This window comes from Oncorhynchus tshawytscha, linkage group LG19 (genome assembly GCF_018296145.1).
Source record: "Oncorhynchus tshawytscha isolate Ot180627B linkage group LG19, Otsh_v2.0, whole genome shotgun sequence".
Lineage (NCBI taxonomy): Eukaryota > Metazoa > Chordata > Actinopteri > Salmoniformes > Salmonidae > Oncorhynchus > Oncorhynchus tshawytscha.
This window is the reverse complement of record NC_056447.1, coordinates 17,884,179-17,904,177: the sequence shown is the minus strand read 5'-3', so window position 1 is coordinate 17,904,177 and position 19,999 is coordinate 17,884,179. Positions and strand designations below refer to the sequence as shown.

General features: G+C 42.2%; 1 protein-coding gene across 4 annotated transcripts in view; it reads left to right on the top strand.

The window, feature by feature from the left end:
* Positions 1 to 6,624, top strand: part of LOC112218180 (protein MON2 homolog) — a 52,787-nt gene extending 46,163 nt beyond the window's left edge. For all 4 annotated transcript variants that reach the window (XM_024378769.2, XM_042301411.1, XM_042301410.1 and 1 more), the window contains 5 exons: positions 91 to 151; positions 256 to 379; positions 592 to 799; positions 5,551 to 5,633; positions 6,104 to 6,624. In XM_024378769.2, the coding sequence (XP_024234537.2) occupies positions 91 to 151; positions 256 to 379; positions 592 to 799; positions 5,551 to 5,633; positions 6,104 to 6,267 (640 nt within the window). In that variant the 3' untranslated portion in view covers positions 6,268 to 6,624. The remainder of the gene's footprint in view (positions 1 to 90; positions 152 to 255; positions 380 to 591; positions 800 to 5,550; positions 5,634 to 6,103) is intronic.
* The last annotated feature ends 13,375 nt before the right edge of the window (positions 6,625 to 19,999 follow it).

Sequence of the window (19,999 nt, the reverse complement as noted above, 5' to 3'; positions counted from 1 at the left end):
TTCAGTATAGACAATGCATGGAGGAATGGGACTTGATTAGCAGTAAAGCAGTAGCTGATTCACTGCATTTCTGTTTCTGTTGTTTTACAGCACACCTCCAGACAATGTGTCCATCCAGGAGTTCCAGAAGAATGAAGCCATTGACGTTGAGGTGAAACCTGACTTCACTTCAAACAACCTTTCGAATTAGATTACCGCCTTTTATTACCTGCCCGTCACGCAGGTCTGTTTGTGTCCTCTCTGTGTGTTCTGTAGGTGGTGCAGCTGATCAGCACAGAGATTTTACCGTTTGCCAACTTCATCCCCAAAGACTTTGTTGGTCAGATTATGACCATGCTCAATAAAGGATCCATTCACTCACAGTCCTCCTCATTTACAGGTCAGAAACCAACACTGGGTCAGAAACACCCACTCTTATTCCCAATACCTCGTGGTTTTCCCACCGAAGATGACCTATTAAAATGAATAGGATCAGATCTTTCTTTAATTAATAACAATGGCAAATATCTAGCATCACCAAAAGAAAATAAGATGAACTTTACTGTGTAGCACTGAGCTGTTCTCTCAGCATGTCTTTCCTACCATCCACAGAGGCAGAGATAGATGTGCGGATGCGGGAGGAGTTCTCCAAGGTGTGTTTTGAGACGCTGCTCCAGTTCTCCTTTAGTAACAAGGTGTCCACGCCCCAGGAGGGCTACATCTCCCGCATGGCCCTCTCCGTGCTCCTCAAGAGGTCCCAGGACGTGTTGAGGCGCTACGTGGACGATGAGCGGCTGAGTGGACGCTGCCCGCTGCCCAGGTGAGTCCACAAACACCACTAAAGCAATAGCCCTAAAAGACCGCCATCACCTCTCTTCGCTCCAGGACTACAAGACCCCCCTGGACAGGGATGTAGTAGAGGGTAAACGCACCAAAACTCAGCCCATTTTGTGAAGTGTTTTATGCACCTATTACACAGAATTAGCATTCAACTTCAACAAGAGAGAGGGTTTACACTGGCTGTTTAGCTGAGAACTGGCAGCAGTTTCTCCGTCCATGTTCCTCTGGGTTCTCTCTCATTAGATTCAGGCAATTCCACGGTGACAGTGACTCTGAGACACAGATTTGTCACTTAAAATGTATGTCAAACAAAAACCAATGATTGCAAAGTTAAACTATGCACAATGACTACTTTAACAATTTCCACTGAAAATTGTACAAAAACACATTTCCTTGAAGATAAGGGGAGATGCAACGTTTGGTAACGGAATGACAGCACAAACAGCACAAGGTGTCATTCTGTTACCAAACTTTGCTTATGCACTGTTCAAGTAAATGTGTTTTTGTACAATTTTTCTGTGGAAATTGTTAAAAGTAGTTCTTATGCATAAAGTTGTGTGGTTTGTTGTCCCCCACAATGTAGTCTCCTCTCGTCCGTCCGTTCGTTAGTCACACACGATATCTCAGACAGCACTGGCCCAATTTTGAAGAAACTTGGGTGAATGATGCATCTTGCCATACAGATCCGGCTTTGCAAAATTACACTGATTGGCCCAAGGCGGGAACTATAGGTATTAACTGAAGTTTGTGCGTCAAACCAGAGAGGAAGCGAGAGGGATACAGTAACTGGGAACAAAATCTGTCTTCTCCAGCAGGTGGTGTTTTTTTTTAATAGATTTTTGCTCACTAAGCGAGGAGTTTCTGAATGGAGATCAATGAGAGTGTCGAATTTGGTTAACAAAAATTGTAATGCCTTATTTCCTACGTGTGGCTTATTTGATTGAATAGAAGTTTCATAGTGCTTAGATTGTTACGAGTGTACTGACATAGGACACGTGACAACCCGGCAACTTTGAGAAAAAAAAAAAACACTTTATATTGGAGTTGTGCCTGTTGTTCAGTGGTCTCAAGTACAAATACTTTAAAGTACTTCTTAAGTAGTTTTTTTTGTGTATCTGTACTTCACTATTTATATTTTTTGACAATTTTTACTTCTACTTCACTACATTCCTAAAGAAAATAATGTACCTTTTACTCCATACATTTTTCCCTGACACCCAAAACTACTCGTTACATTTTGAATGCTTAGCAGAACAGGAAATAGTCCAGTTCGCACACTTATCAAGAGAACATCCATGATCATCCCTGTAGCACCCTCCAGTAAACCACGAGCACAACCGTTCCTTGATTTTAACTGGCGGCTTTATTCTGTAGTTTTAGTCAAAATTATCACCTTCCGTGAGAACTATAAAGTAAATGAAAAATACAGTTAAGCACACTCTTACAACCTTATCTTACGAGTGACTTATTAGCTTGGTATAACTCTGAAGTGCTTACATACATAACAGTTTAACCGGCGTTATAACGGGTTCAGATTAAACACATGAATAAAGGGAAAATACCTCATTGGCTGCTTATTACAGAAGGGAGGAAATCAAACTTCACACTTATTATTCCTGGCATGAATTCACACTTCATGCTAACATACACGCTTCAACCTTTATGAACTACACCCGATGACATGAAAACTTAGCTAACACAGCGCGGGATTGCCTTCCCTCCAAAAGTGTGTTGCTAAAATAAGGATCCCCATTACAACAGTATTAGCTACGTAGTTCCGCTTGTCTTATCATTTCCCCCGCACAGCGGACACGTAAACAATTCAAACAAAAGACAACGACACAACCTGTAAGTCTAACTGTCAGTTACAATCCCTACTGCCTCTGATCTGGCAGACTCACTAAACACAAATGCTTTGTTTTTAAATAATGTTGGAGTGTGACCCTGACTACCGTAAAAAAAAAATGTTTAAAAACAAGAGAATTGTACTGTCTGGTTTGCTTAATATAAGCAATTTGAAATTATTTGTACTTAGGTATATTTTAGCAACTACATTTACTTTTGATACTTAAGTATATTTAAAACCAAATACCTTTTAGACTTAGTAGTATTTTACTGAGTGACTTTTACTAAAGTATAAGAATTTAGTATTTTTCCACCACTGCTGTTTTCACACGTGTATCTGCCCTCTCTCTCATTGGCTAGAATTGTCCCACCTGATCTTGCCTCCTTCTGACTTCCTTCTAGTCTGAGTACCAGTCTTTTAAGCTAACATTCCACTCCTTGCCACTTCTTGTCATTGCCAAAAGGTATTTGGCACACGACATGGAGTACAGGGAGTGGCTTAGCTAAAGAGACTGGTACCCAGGCTAACTGCCTTCCATTTTGAGACATTTATTTTTATTATTAGAGCGGCCACTTGAGTTTCTGGTCAATATAATGGATAATCTGTGGTCACACACAATAACTGGAAATATGTTAGTCACACGTGATATCTCAATTGGCCCAAAGGCTGCATCATTTGTGAGGGATGACATGTTTTACTGTTGCTTTGTGCAACTTTGGAATCATTTGTTTTTGTTTGATATACATTTTTAAAGTGAATAATCTTAGTCTGTCTCACTCATTGGCCCCATTACTAAGGTCACCAACACATCTATTGGTCTCGGGGTGTTTCCAAGGGTATGGAAGTCGGCCATAATTAACGGCCATCTTTAAATCAGGCGACCCTGCTGACGTGAGTAACTACAGGCCCATTAGTATACTACCTGTGGTGTCAAAGGTTGTTGAAAAGTGTGTAGCAGAACAACTGATTGCCCACCTCAACAACAGCCCCTTCACATTACACTCCATGCAGTTTGGCTTCAGAGCGAAACACTACAGATACGGCCAACTGCTTTCTTCTGGAAAATGTGAAGTCCAAGATGGACAAAGGGGGCGTTGTTGGGGCTGTGTTTCTGGACCTAAGGAAGGCTCTTGATACTGTTAACCATGAGATTCTCATCACAAAATTGTCCAAGTTCAACTTTTCCCCTGATGCCTTGAGATGGATGAAGTCATACCTTGAAGGCAGAACTCAGTGTGTCAGAGTGGGCAATGAGCTGTCGCCCACTCTTAACTATGATGTGGGCGTGCCCCAAGGATCTGAGGCCCCTCCTGTTCAGCCTGTACGTTAATGATCTGCCTTCTGTCTGTACTGGGTCTGAAGTTCAAATGTATGCAGATGATACAGTGATATGTGCATGCAAAGAGCAAACAACAAGCTGCACAAGAACTCACTACTGTAATGGCCCAGGTTACAAAGTGGCTCAGTGACTCGTATTTGCATCTCAATGTGAAAAAAACTGTTTGCATGTTCTTCACAAAGAGGGCAACAGATGCTATTGAGCCAGATGTCTGTGTCAGGGGAGAAGCTCCAGGTGGTATCTGATTTTAAGTACCTTGGCATCATACTTGATTCCAACCTCTCTTTTAAAAAGCATGTGAAAAAGGTCATTCAAATAACCAAATTCAACCTAGCTAATTTCCGATTTATACGAAATTGTTTGACTACAGAGGTAGAAAAACTGTACTTCAAATCTATGATACTCCCCCACTTAACATACTGCTTGACTAGTTGGGCCCAAGCTTGCTGTACAACATTAAGACCTATTCAGTCTGTCTACAAATAGGCTCTCAAAGTGCTTGATAGGAAGCCCAATAGCCATCATCACTGTTACATCCTCAGAAAGCATGAGCTCCTGAGTTGGGAAAATCTTGTGCAATACACCGATGCATGTCTTGTATTCAAGATCCTAAATGGCCTGGCTCCCCATCCACACAGTATTTTTTGTTAAACAGAAAACCCAAACATATGGCAGCAGATCCACAAGGTCTGCCATGAGGTGACTGTGTAGTTCCCTTAAGGAAAAGCACCTTTAGTAAATCCGTTTTCTCTGTGAGAGCTTCCCATACACTGCCATCAGACACACATAAATGCACCACATATCACACATTCACAAAATGCTTGAAGACATGGCTAAAGGTCAATCAGATTTGTGAACATGGCCCCAAGCTGTGTGTTGCCGCTTTCCATGTTGTCTGTTGTCTGTAGCTTGTGAGGTGTGGAAACACTTTGTTTCTTTTATGAATTTTGTCTTGCTGCTTTTTGTTCTATGTTGCTATTGTCTGTATCGTAATTGTTTTTAATAACCTGCCCAGGGACTGCGGTTGAAAATTAGCCGGCTGGCTAAAACCGGCACTTTTACTGAAACGTTGATTAATGTGCACTGTCCCTGTAAAAGAAAAAAAATTAACTCAAACTCTGTTACTGTGGAATTGCCCATTTCCTTGGTTGATGCACTGTCATCCAAAAATGTATACTGTACTGTGTTGGTTTACCATTGCAGTGTAGTGTAACAGTCTTCCGTAGTGGACAGAGGATGACGCATGATTGTCAACTTCTCAGGTTAATAGCGTAATCAAATGTGCATCCTTCAGAAACACATTTCTGTTTTCAAACTGCCCCCTAACCCTTTTCTCTGTGGCCTTTCTCTATTACGTAAGCAAATGCCACACTGACTAACATATTACATATGTTCAGGCCTCCTGTTGCAAATAGGGTTTTAATTGATGGGTGCTCATTGTATGTCCCCTTGCTTGGTTCTGAATGCAAGTTATTTTATTATTTTTAAATGCACAACATTAATATGTTAAAGTATAATTATTCCATTCCTTATATTTTATTCCTAGGCAACAGGTGACCGAAATCATCTTTGTCTTAAAAGCTATCAGCACTTTGATGGACTCACTTAAAAAGACCCAGCCAGAAAATGGTGAGTAGAAATAAAGAACTTAGAAAACAGACACATATATAATTATTTTACTAGAGGCATGCAAAAGTGCCCTTGAGGTTGTTTATATTGTAATTTATCCAGACAAAAAAAAAACATTTACCTCTTAATTTTGAATGAAAACAATGATTTATTTAATTGCTTTCTCTTTCACATCTCTCCCTCTCCTTTCCACTCTTCTGCCATCTTCTCTGCTTTCATCTCATCTGCCCTCCACTCCTCTGCCTTCCTCTCATCTCTTCCCCCCCTTCCTCTCATCTCCTTCTCCCCCCTCCTCCTCCCTCTCCGCTGCCCTCCTCCCCTCCTGCCCCCTCTCCCCTGTCCTCCTCCTCCCCTCCGCTCCTCCTCCCCCTCTCCGCTGCCCTCCTCTCCACCCCCCCTCATCTGTCCTCCTCCCTCTCCTATCCCCACATCACATATTCCCCATTCCACGGTGTGTGCCCCCCCTACAGTGGATGGGACCACATGGGCCCAGGTGATTGCCCTGTACCCTACACTGGTGGAGTGCATCACCTGCTCCTCTTCTGAGGTCAGCTCAGCGCTGAAGGAGGCCTTGGGGCCCTTCAAAGACTTTATGCAGCCCCCTGTCTCCAGAGTTCAGAACGGAGAATCCTGACCAGACCAACCCCCTTTTTATAATGAAGAAATTCCTAATGAATGTGTCCTCCTGAGACCCAAACATACACTTCTTCATACAAGTGGACAGAGGGATGGACGGGCTCTTTTACTCCCATGTGAGCCCATCTAATAGACAGTAACCCGTGGTAACTGAGCTCCCCCCGCGACAGCTCAGTCCACAATGACGACGACTGACCTGCTACACATGACATCATCAATGTATGCTTCTAAAACACTTTGGTTGATACCACCTCCCATTATTCTGACTGGCTGGACTTGTGTATTAACTGCTACAGTAAAAAAAAAAAAAAAAAGTTTTCTTTTGTTTCGTTTGTTTTATTTGGATTTCCTGAAAGGAGAGTCCATGTACAGTGTGTGGTGACAGTGTTAATGATGTAATTAAGAAAAAACAAAGTACTTGGGCTATATGGATCTTTAAGAAGAGGGGGTGGGGGGTGGTGACATTTTCAACAGCCAGGATTTTATTTAAAAAATCTTACTGTAACATTCCATGTACTCTATTAGCCGGCGTGAGAAGGGATGTATTTGTCTGTATAAAATAAATGGGACAGTTCTACAGTCAATTATTTGATTTCTGTGTGTGCCTCAGTGATGTCCTGTCCTTGACCCTGTATATGATTTGAATGTATGCTCCATGTCATTTTCTTAAGCATGTGAGATTGTATGTGAGAGCTGGCTTAGTCTCAGAAATCCCCAAACTAGTTTACGCTGGAACATTGTTTACATTGTGGGAGTCCTGCTGGTCTTGTATGACTAAAATATAGAAGATTTCCTGCAAAGATGTAATTAGAGGAATTCTGATGAAGGTCATGGGATGTATTTATGCCGCGTTCACATGCTAGTCGGGAACTAAACTCGGAAAAGGTTTCATGAGCTGAATTTTAAAAATCACAAATTTCCATACACACACCACTTATTTCTCAAATGTTGTGCACAAATGTGTTTACTTCCATGTTAGGGGGAGTGCTGAGGAGTATCTGTCTGTAATAAAGACCTTTTGTGGAGAAAAAAAATCACACTGATTGGCAGGGCCTATCCCTCCCATGCCTGCACCCCTGCCCAGTCGTGTGAAAACCATTATTTAGAGCCTAATAAATGTTTCAATTGACTGATTTCCTTATGAACTGTAACTCCGTAACATCCTTATTGTTGCATGTTGCGTTGATATTTTGGTTCAGTATACAACCAGTTAGCAAATCGTAAATGTCCTAGTTCCCGACTGGCACGTCAACGCGGCATTATGTCCAATCTATATTGGGCAAGCGCAAGAACGTTCTATTAGGTTGCGACTATGGCTCTTCTTCAATGTATCAGTTCGCAAAAACGAGTGTCAAGGGTTTCATTGTTGCGACAAACTGGAGTTTGTGTTTAGTCAAATGAGGGAGAGGACCGAGTGTTATCTGGTGCACAGGGGAAAGGGGAGGAGTAGACTAGGGGATGTCTAGGGCGGTGTTTCCCTCAAATTTCAACTCTGCTCATGAGACGGCTGTCTGCTCAGGAGGTCGGATGAACGTAACCCAGTCCCAGGCGTGGGGAACCGTACGTATCAGATCCGGAATTATCGATGCCAAATGTGTTGGTTACAATTTGCAATTTTGTCTTGTGAGTGCTGCTATTTCAGTGCGTTTCTATCGGCATTTGACCATGTACTGGCTGAGGTAGTAGTTTGTGCTGTTGGTTGGGTTATGACATTGCCTGCTATGGAGATGACTGCGCAAACTACTGCCTTGCTAGTGCTGGTGTTCGACTTCAAGCCGAGGAGTTTCCTGTTTTATTCGTTTTGTAAAGGTAAAGTTAAATATGTTAGATGTAACAGCTACGTTGTTACATTGTAACTGTGGAAGTACTGTGTTGTCGCAGCAATCCTTCCGTTTTTCCTTACAGCTCCAGAGGTGGTAGCAATTGGGATTTTAAACTCAAATAAAATTTTCTCAAGGTGTAAAAAGCTGCTTGTGTCTACATTTTTGCATGGCACATTTCATTGATGAACGTTTTGGAAATTAATTGCATATTATCTAGGCTATCATGTATGGTTTTACAGGGAAATTTATGCAAGTGCCTTTTTTTCGATTGGTTCGAGATACTAATTTTCCCAAAAAAGTTGATTGTACACCAGGGATTAAAATGTGGAGCAAAAAAAAAGTCATACATTTGTATAGATATTGGGTTTCACCCTCAGGCAAAGTGGCTGCTGTCTCTCCAATCTGGAAAGCATGTAGGTCACGCTTTTGCTATATGATCGGCGAGAGAGCTGTGACGTGGCGCCCCTACTGCCCGCTGGTAAAACTGGAACTGGCCTGATACAGCCTGCAGGCAGTCTACATTTATGGCTAACCATAACGTCCTTTGTTGATGTTTAGCATACCATCGGTCACTGGAGGGAGAGAGAGCAATATTGCAACACGTGACATCTTATTGTAAGCAAACCATCTAGAGTAGAGGTTCTTAAACTTGGTCCTCGGGACCCCAAGAAGTGCACTAATCATTAAGCTTTGATCATTTGAATCAGCTGTGTAGTGTTAGGTCAAAAAACAAAATGTGCACCCCTTGGGGTCCCAGGACCAAGTTTGGGAAACGCTGGTCTAGAGGCAGGTGGCCAATTTAACCAAGGCACGTTGATAGAAAATGTGCAGTGTTGTTCCTTTAGCACCACTGACTGACCTCGCAATCTGACTCAGTTAAGTCATCAGACTGACTGAGGTGCCACAGACAGACATAGTTGCAGTATTTAGGCAACAGTACGAACTACAGAGAGCCTACACACATGAACCACGTGGCCAATGCAGCTCAGCACAGGGCTTTGCCATTGTGTCTCTAAAAACAGAGTTGTGACTGGTTGCTGATATGGGTTATGCATTGTGAGTTACCCTCTTAAACCCTAGCTAGCTGCTGGCCAACTGCACCCAGTAGCATCTGCCTGTGCTGTGCTGAGCCCTGAATCAGTATGGCAGCCAAGTCTTGTGATGGAGGGGGGGGTGGGGACTGGAATGGGTAATGCGTTTTTGATAGGCTGCAGTAGCAGGCTGCAAGCCCCAGTCTGAAACTGTGCCGGCTGAAGTCCTCTAGTAGGAGATTCAAAGCTGCCTAGACAGAGCCTGTGTCTAAAATGTCACCCTATATAGTGCACTACTTTTGACCAGAGCCCTATCGGCCATGGACAAAAGTAGTGCACTTTATAGGAAATAGGGTGCAAGCGTCAGCCCACACAGCCTACTGTGTTTTGCTCTCCTTTGTGAAGCTGCTGTTCTGACTGAAGATTGGGTCCTACTACACTTGACCTTCCTACATTGACACGCTGCAATATTTATGGGTTCACCATTTACCATACGTTACGGTGCTGGCAGATATATGTTCACATTTAGGGCACCCTTTTCACCAGAACCTTTACGGAATAGAGCTTTGGAAGGATCGATAGTGTGTGGAGAATTTTGCAGGTCCAGGACTGCCTGCCTCCTTACATTGCCAAGATGGTTGTCATCCATCGTCTTCAGAGAGAGCTTTCACATGGGTATCAACAATATTGAACACTTGTGAAGCTCATCTTTCCTTTACTGATTCAGTTGGCTGCGCCATGCCAGAAAACATAATCAGCACTAATATAATGTGGCAGAAGTGAGAAATAACCAACCAAAAGACATTGTGAGAGCAATCAAATACTTTCTGCCTTAGCTTTCCCAGTGATGGCAAACTAAAGTGAGTGAAGTAAAGATCAGTCAGAACGAGGCAGTGCGGGTAGCTATCGGGTACTGGAGGAGTTATGGAGAACAGCCTCTCCAGCTCAGCCTATCCAGCCCCAGTCATCCATCTTGTGTGGACGTTCACATTTGAGTCGGGCTGCAGATAAGTCAGCTTCATTCCGTTCAGACCCCAAGGCAATAAATTAGAGCCCATTCCCTGTGGAAAATCAGCCTGCTCCCTCCTATGATTATCATCACATCTGCACCCTGGAACAGAACCGTCTACCGCTGCCTCCCCTGCTACACCTTCTGATGGACCGGACTGGAGGATCTGCCTCTTGGTGTGTAAACTAAACATTCTCTACATTCCCCATATTCCTTTGCATTGCTAACAACACTAACATTATAGTCAAAAGGAAAGGTGTCCTGAAAGCACAGACAAAAGGAAAGGTGTCCTGAAAGCACAGACAAAAGGAAAGGTGTCCTGAAAGCACAGACAAAAGGAAAGGTGTCCTGAAAGCACAGACAAAAGGAAAGGTGTCCTGAAAGCACAGACAAAAGGAAAGGTGTCCTGAAAGCACAGACAAAAGGAAAGGTGTCCTGAAAGCACAGACAAAAGGAAAGGTGTCCTGAAAGCACAGACAAAAGGAAAGACAGGACAGCTGGCACTACAAAACTCCCAACAAAGACAAGACATCCACAAATGTTTCACTTCTTAGAGCTTTTCGCTTTTTCTGGCCCTGTACCCCAAAATATCAAAACCGTTATAGGTTTCAAGCATTAACTATAATATAGCGCAACTTCCACAGTGGGACTGTAAACACTTGATGTAAAGGCCCGATTCAAATGTAGGAAATGTACACCTTTCCTACACTCACCTTTCCTACGCACTTCTCAGAAGTTGGTGTTCAGATTTATAGAACTACTGTTCAACCCTTATCGTATTCAGTGCACACAAGGGAGCCCCGCCTTCAAAGCCCTTTACCAACCTGCTTAAGGTAAGTTTGAATACCAACTACTGAGAAGTGCATAGGAAAGGCGTGAATAGGAAAGACATACATTCACTTAGTCTGAGCCGGGCCCATAGCGCACATGCCTCAAATGTGACTGTGCCCCCCTCCCTCACTCTGTTCCCATTTTCCTCTAGCTGTGGGACTCAAAATATCTATCCAGTTTCCCTATACAGTCATTGATCCAGTTATTGATTGTGAGGTGCCTACTGCCTGCCTGGGCGTACCTGTACCCTCATCGCATTCACAGCGGCAGGCAGGGATGATGAGAATCGACCCTTGTCTCGCTTAGTCAGCTAGCTACTCCCTTGGTTCTGTTCTCTGCTGTGGAGCTATGTGACGACCTTGGAAAAACAATTCACCCAGACAAGAGTGACTGACTGTGTCATCGCTGTTAAACAATCTGGACCACACACGCATGGGGAGAGTAGGAGTGGATTGCCAGATCAATGCTGGTCTGACTGTATGGGAATGGGTGGGGTAAGGGTTATGGACCAGATGGCTCTCAGACTCCTGTGGAGGACCTAGGAGTGTCAGACTCCCACTACAGCACTTTGATATCCAATATAGATTGTCTGTGTGCGTATGTACATGGGTGGATGGGTGTGTGTGCATATTTTAATCACTACTCTAGGATAGGATAATGTGGTCTGATAATAACAATACAGTATAATGGCCACTGGTGCGCCATAACTCAAGGTTACTTGCGTAACCCCAGTTCTATGAGAATATGAGTGAGATGTCGCACTATGGGATTTGCCTGGGCAGGTCCCGAGGTTCGAAGTATCCAATCACACAGCGTATGTTGAGACAGATAACTTGAGTGGCGAAAGAGGTAAACCCCTCTCCTCCATAAACGTAGCCACTCGCCTGCCAACTGGTCACTGTCAAGCATGCCTCTCTTCCTTGTGGCTCTTGCGAGCAGGGAAAAGTGGTAAGACATCTCACTCATATTCTCATAGTAACCTTGAGTTCTATTTCAAATTCTCGTTTTGATGTCTAACTATGGGATATGGCGCATCTCTCCAAAGAAGGTGCAGTGACATCAAGTCGGTACAGACCTCATTAAAGTACGAGGGGTGGCCACACATTCAAAAATGCAAATCTCCCATAAGGAGATGCCTTAAAAACAGTGCCCAAGAGGTAGCCTTCTGAGCTGTAACTATTGCTATTGCATTTTCCAATACAATATCCTCCACTATCCAAAGATAGCCATTAAAAGGAAGGGGGCCTCCCGTTACAGAAAAACGCAGGGGTCGTAGCCGCTGTAGCGCAATACTCTTGCTTTTATCCAAGAAAATGTGCTGGGCGCCTGCTGGACACAAACGGTGGAGACACTCTACTTCTGTAAACGGTATGAGCGGTGGGTGTAACCACAAGCTCCAGCCTGCTACAAGACGGTTGCTACTGACTGGCATAAAGGAGGTATTTGGGTACCAAGGTATCCAGGAGGACCCTGGGGCAAACTGAAGGCACGAACGGTGGGCTGACAGTGCGTGCCGCCCACTCACTCACTTTGCAGGCATAAGATAGATGGCAAAGCTGGTTAGAATATAAATATTACAACTCATCACTTTCCAGTGGCTCAAAAGGCTGCCATGGGAAAGCCTCAAGCACAATAGACGGTCCCATGTGACGGGCTAAAGGCTTGGAGACTGGTTTTGCGTAAGCAACGCTCACCCTCAAAAACAACACAACAGAGTGTTACCCTACTGTGTAACAAGACCTGCATGACAGGCGAGAGAGAGCAGTTCATTGGACATTTGGAGATCTTCCCTCTGTTTCCTAGGGATGATCTACAGTTGAAGTTGGAAGTTTACATACACTTAGGTTGGAATCATTAAAACTTGTTTTTCAACAACTCCACAAATTTCTTGTTAACAACTATAGTTTTGGCAACTCGGTTATGACATCTACAGTGGGGCAAAAAAGTATTGTCAGCCACCAATTGTGCAAGTTCTCCCACTTAAAAAGATGAGAGAGGCCTGTAATTTTCATCATTGGTACACTTCAACTATGACAGACAAAATGAGAAAAAAATTCCAGAAAATCACATTGTAGGATTTTTAATGAATTTATTTGCAAATTATGGTGGAAAATAAGTATTTGGTCAATAACAAAAGCTTATCTCAATACTTTGTTATATACCCTTTGTTGGCAATGACAGAGTTCAAACGTTTTCTGACCTCAGACAAAAAAAATTGCAGACCTCCACAAGCCTGGATCATCCTTGGGAGCAATTTACAAACGCCTGAAGGTACCACGTTCATCTGTACAAACAATAGTACGCAAGTATAAACACCATGGGACCACACAGCCGTCATACCGCTCTGGAAGGAGACGCGTTCTGTCTTAATTTCGCTCCTTCTTAGGTGCGAAAAGTGAAATTCAATCCCAGAACAACAGCAAAAGACCTTGAAGATGCTGAAGGAAATAGGTACAAAAGTATCTATATCCACAGTAAAACGAGTCCTATATCAACATAACCTGAAAGGCTGCTCAGCAAGGAATAAGCCACTGCTCCAAAACCGCCATAAAAAAGCCAGACTACGGTTTGCAACTGCACATGGGGACAATGATCGTACTTTTTGGAGAAATGTCCTCTGGTCTGATGAAACAAAAATATAACGGTTTGGCCATCGTTGTGTTTGGAGGAAAAAGGGGGAGGCTTGCAAGCCGAAGAACACCATCCCAACCGTGAAGCACGGGGGTGGCAGCATCATGTTGTGGGGGTGCTTTGCTGCAGGAGGGACTGGTGCACTTCACAAAATAGATGGCATCATGAGGGAGCTAAGTTATGTGGATATATTGAAGCAACATCTCAAGACATCAGTCAGGAAGTTAAAGCTTGGTCGCAAATGGACAATGACCCCAAGCAAAGTTGTGGCAAAATGGCTTAAGGACAACAAAGTCAAGGTATTGGAGTGGCCATCACAAAGCCCTGACCTCAAATCCTATAGAAAATGTGTGGGCAGAACTGAAAAAGCATGTGCGAGCAAGTAGGCCCACAAACCTGACTCAGTTACACCAGCTCTGTCAGGAGCTTCTGACCCACTGGGAATGTGATGAAATAAATAAAAGCTCAAATAAATCATTCTCTCTACTATTATTCTGACATTTCACATTCTTAAAATAAAGTGGTGATCCTAACTGTCCTAAAACTGGGAATTTTTACTAGGATTAAATGTCAGGAATTGTGAAAAACTGAGTTTAAATGTATTTGGCTAAGGTGTAAGTAAACTTCTGACTTCAACTGTATGTTGGTCACACCACTTCTCTAAAATCACCTGTTTTAGCAAACAGTGGGCGTGTGGGGGAGCACTGGCACTCTGGACCATGAAAAGGTCCAGAGCTGCTTGTCGCAGCTATAGGCAATTTGTTCAAGTCGCAGTAACTGTCTCTTATCCACACGCTGTCGCTTGTGGAGAACTGCCGGCAGGGGAAGCATTAAGAGTCGGCAGCTAGTTGCTTAGCCACAGAGCCAGTCTTTCCGTTTATAACACCCAGATTGAAATGATCGTGTTACTTTCTGTCCCTTCCTTTGATCAAAGTCCCTCAAATCAGATGTTGGTCTTCCATTCCCTATCACCCACTAGAAAATCCAACTTTGAAAACTGTTTCAGATGCAATGTGTTAGCCATCCTGATCAGTTTACTTTAGCTAGCAGCAAATCGAGCATAACCACCAAAAGGCGGCAGATGACGTGTGAAGAGATGAGGCGTGAAGTCCATAGGCAGTAGCGAGCTCTGCCTAACCCATTACTTTTCACACGCCAATATGCATTATTTGAGAGCAATGAAAATGAATGGGACATATTGAAACATGAAAGGCATTGAAGCTCTCTGCCTGCCTTTCGCTGTCCGTTAGCTGGCAGTATAAAGTAAAAACAAGCTTGCACAAGTCATGTCAATGCCTTGCATTGAGTTTGAAGGGGCGGGAGAAAGACGCATGGCTAGGCTGTCTTTCCCCTGGCATCTTTGCGCATTTTGTACCAGATCACCGAAAATTTGTGAAGACTTGAAATCGATTTTAATCATGCAGAACATGAAAATTTCCAAATGATTGATAGAATGTATCTGTTTTTTTTTTCATACATTTTCACAGGATAGACACTTGCCGGCAAGGAGGCTGGATGTGAGGAATCACAGAAAGACAAATTGAGAGCCCTGGTATCAGATCAGCCAGACAGTCGACCTCCTGCCTCCTTCCAGACAGGTCTCCAGCACTCCAGCTGTCTGCTCCCCCAGGGGGCCAATCCTCCCTGCATGCCACACAGGGCTCACCAAAGTGCTGCTCTACTCAGGAATCAATCACCACCTTCCATCTGTCTATAGCAAAACGTCTAGTGCCATCTGGTTATTGAGCCCTAAACACTCCCGAAACACAAAGGCTTCCTATACGAGTCCTGTGTAGTATGTACTGTATCCATCTGATTTACATAATGTAGGTCTATCTAAATCTGTTGTTGTAGATATACACAATGGTACGTTGTGTTGATGTGTGTACCCTTTGTACATTTGTTTTTACTTCTAACATTTACAAGAAAAGAGGCTTTGGAATGACACAGCATTCTTTATAAATTGTAAAAGCAATCCTTCATTTCTTTACACTGCCCTTACGTTTTGAAGACATTACGAATTCCCGTTTACTTCATTTAGTGTTTTTTGGAGTTACAAAAAATGTCCAACACATACAGTATTACAAAGGATAGACTTGTTTCCGACTTGTCTTTTTACAGTGTACCGTATTTACAATATTTTTTTTAACATTCTACTTGAGTCTCTTTCTGTATTGTTTTGAGCGAGTCAGTCATAGAGCAGTTGAGTAACGTTTGTGTAATCAAAACAGAAACACATTGAAACAGCTTGAAAAGAAACATGCTACCAAAAAGGTCAAAGGAACAGTGATAAGAGTTAATATGGAATATGCATGACTAGAGACTGATTTGACGTCAACACCTCCCTAAAAACGCTTTTACACAACTCAAGATACGAATCCACTTAAAACGCCACAGACACATCTTGCAAGTCCCAAGTTCTGACATCATTAGAGACTGTATGGGTTTATCTTTAGAGCATCAGTGTCATCAGTAGAGGTCCTACATGAGATGGAATGCCTATTAATGTAGCTCCTGACTGGTCATCCAGGAGACATTGTCAGCCCACTGTATTGAATAAAGAATATACATACTACATTGACTGAAGTGCATCAAGCATTTAAATAGATGCTAGTTCCATCCTCTGATCCATAAAAGGGTAAAAGGTGGGAACCCAAGACACTGTACATCCTTCATACTGTATCTGAACAGAAATTGATTCAGGTCAATGCCATAAATGGTTAGTTTGCAGAGTATCGTTCAGCAAAGTGTAAGTACCAGACTGCATAATAACACAAGGATACAGGATAAAATACACTCTGTACAGAGAAAAGATTATGTTCGACATCTGGCATGAGAATCAGTCACATAGCTCCCTGAGTTGTGTGACATAGGAACAGTAAACTACAAGTTAACAATTTCAAAACGACAACAAACAGACTTTCATTCCAACATTCCAATGCATCTTTTGTGTTTCTCCCAAACACTTCCTAATACATGTATCTGATGTAACTCTAGCCTTTAAGGTCTGAATGTTAACTTGAGTGTGCACACTTGTTGTAACTTGAACTTTTGAATAAATCAAGCATTTGTTTCAAGATAAAATGACACAACCATGTCCAAGTAAATATTCTGCCCTCACAACATTCAGTAAACCATTTCTACTTATGTTTTATTCATGTAATATACGACAGATATGTTGAACGTCCTTTGGGGGAACTTAGTCAGGGTCTCAACTTACTGTTGAGATTTCAAATAGTAAAATACACATGGTGCAATTTAAGAAATCTGGTTGTGCATCAACAGTTTTCATCTTATGTCAGAGTCAGTAAATTAGCCAATGACAGCTAAATCATTTTTGATTGCTAAGTTAGCTGGCTGCTAAACTATATAAACTTATTATGGTCGAATTACAATCAATGGGCCCCAATTTACTTTGTTAAATCAGTCTCACTCAGTTATCATATTAAACACTGCAAACTGTGTAGAATTGCAGCAAACTTGCTTTAGAACTGCAACATTTGTAAATTCTCAAAATGAACTCTAAACTTTTTTTATTTTTTAAATCTCTGCTCTCAGGGGGGGGTACTAAAATGTTTTGTGTGTATGCGAGCGCAACTGTTGCCCCTCATGATGAGTTGCCCATCCTTGCCCTTATACAATGTTGAACAAAGCTAGACTAAGCCATACTAGTATGAAAACTAGTGACATGAGATTATTTAAGTAAAGAATGGCACATGCACTGTACCTATGCAGTTTCATATTTCTAAAGTAAACAAGCACGCAACACAGGATGATGCAGACATGTATTTGACATATAGAAAAAATGCACAGGTGAAACAGGGACAAGGGATTGGATCTCTTGTTTAAAACAAACCAAAAGCATGAGGTAGATGTTTCAGTATTATGTATCAAATGTAGGGTTGCAAAGCTACCAGTAATTTACCAAAGTTACCACAATCTTCAGTAATTTTGATAATTCACAGAAAATCTTTCACAATCTATCATAACTTTGGTAATTGATACTAGAAGTGTAAAAAAATATATATATACAGTGCCTTGCGAAAGTATTCGGCCCCCTTGAACTTTGCGACCTTTTGCATTTCAGGCTTCAAACAAAGATATAAAACTTTATTTTTTTGTGAAGAATCAACAACAAGTGGGACACAATCATGAAGTGGAACGACATTTATTGGATATTTCAAACTTTTTTAACAAATCAAAAACTGAAAAATTGGGCGTGCAAAATTATTCAGCCCCCTTAAGTTAATACTTTGTAGCGCCACCTTTTGCTGCGATTACAGCTGTAAGTCGCTTGGGGTATGTCTCTATCAGTTTTGCACATCGAGAGACTGACATTTTTTCCCATTCCTCCTTGCAAAACAGCTCGAGCTCAGTGAGGTTGGATGGAGAGCATTTGTGAACAGCAGTTTTCAGTTCTTTCCACAGATTCTCGATTGGATTCAGGTCTGGACTTTGACTTGGCCATTCTAACACTTGGATATGTTTATTTTTGAACCATTCCATTGTAGATTTTGCTTTATGTTTTGGATCATTGTCTTGTTGGAAGACAAATCTCCGTCCCAGTCTCAGGTCTTTTGCAGACTCCATCAGGTTTTCTTCCAGAATGGTCCTGTATTTGGCTCCATCCATCTTCCCATCAATTTTAACCATCTTCCCTGTCCCTGCTGAAGAAAAGCAGGCCCAAACCATGATGCTGCCACCACCATGTTTGACAGTGGGGATGGTGTGTTCAGGGTGATGGGGTGTGTTGCTTTTACGCCAAACATAACGTTTTGCATTGTTGCCAAAAAGTTCAATTTTGGTTTCATCTGACCAGAGCACCTTCTTCCACATGTTTGGTGTGTCTCCCAGGTGGCTTGTGGCAAACTTTAAACAACACTTTTTATGGATATCTTTAAGAAATGGCTTTCTTCTTGCCACTCTTCCATAAAGGCCAGATTTGTGCAATATACGACTGATTGTTGTCCTACGGACAGAGTCTCCCACCTCAGCTGTAGATCTCTGCAGTTCATCCAGAGTGATCATGGGCCTCTTGGCTGCATCTCTGATCAGTCTTCTCCTTGTATGAGCTGAAAGTTTAGAGGGACGGCCAGGTCTTGGTAGATTTGCAGTGGTCTGATACTCCTTCCATTTCAATATTATCGCTTGCACAGTGCTCCTTGGGATGTTTAAAGCTTGGGAAATCTTTTTGTATCCAAATCCGGCTTTAAACTTCTTCACAACAGTATCTCGGACCTGCCTGGTGTGTTCCTTGTTCTTCATGATGCTCTCTGCGCTTTTAACGGACCTCTGAGACTATCACAGTGCAGTTGCATTTATACGGAGACTTGATTACACACAGGTGGATTGTATTTATCTTCATTAGTCATTTAGGTCAACATTGGATCATTCAGAGATCCTCACTGAACTTCTGGAGAGAGTTTGCTGCACTGAAAGTAAAGGGGCTGAATAATTTTGCACGCCCAATTTTTCAGTTTTTGATTTGTTAAAAAAGTTTGAAATATCCAATAAATGTTGTTCCACTTCATGATTGTGTCCCACTTGTTGTTGATTCTTCACAAAAAAATACAGTTTTATATCTTTATGTTTGAAGCCTGAAATGTGGCAAAAGGTCGTAAAGTTCAAGGGGGCCGAATACTTTCGCAAGGCACTGTATATCATAGTATTAATTTATTTTAACTGTGTCCATATTTTCCATGGGTTTCTAGTAGATAGATATTATGGTTCAAGAGAAAACAGCCTTATTAATGAAAAAAGCATCTAATCAACAACAGATTTTTTTTTCTCCAACTATAAACTGGGCAGTAGAGCCCTGAATGCTGACTGACTGAAAGCTGTGGTATATCAGAAAGTATACCACGGGAATGATAAAATATTTATTTTTGGGAACCAATTTATAACAGCAATAAGGCCCGGCAGTGCTTTGTGGTACAGTATATGGCTAAAATACCATGGCTAAGGGCTGTATCCAGACACTCTGCGCTGCATTGTGCTTAAGAACAGCCCTTAGCTGTGGTATATTGGCCATATACATCCCCTCGGGCCTTATTGCTTAACTATACCATGGCATTGTTGAATACTTGTTTCTGATTGGCATTCTAGAGCATGCATCATTTCCCTATAAAGGCACGGTATATCAACACCATAAAATTCAATGGCTATAGTTCACTCTTACATGTTTTGTTTGAGCTGCTTTTGAAAGCAAAAGTCGAATTGAAAACATTGGCATTGTCGAATTCGATTTTCATAATAGCAAGCTAGGATTAATGGTTTGGTTAGCTACACCAGCAAGTCTGTTTGGTTATCAAGACAACTTGAACACATTTCTGGCAAATGTGTTAAAGTATAGCTATGGTATAAAATGGATAATCAACTCAGGGCTCTATGCGTTCTCTGGGAAAT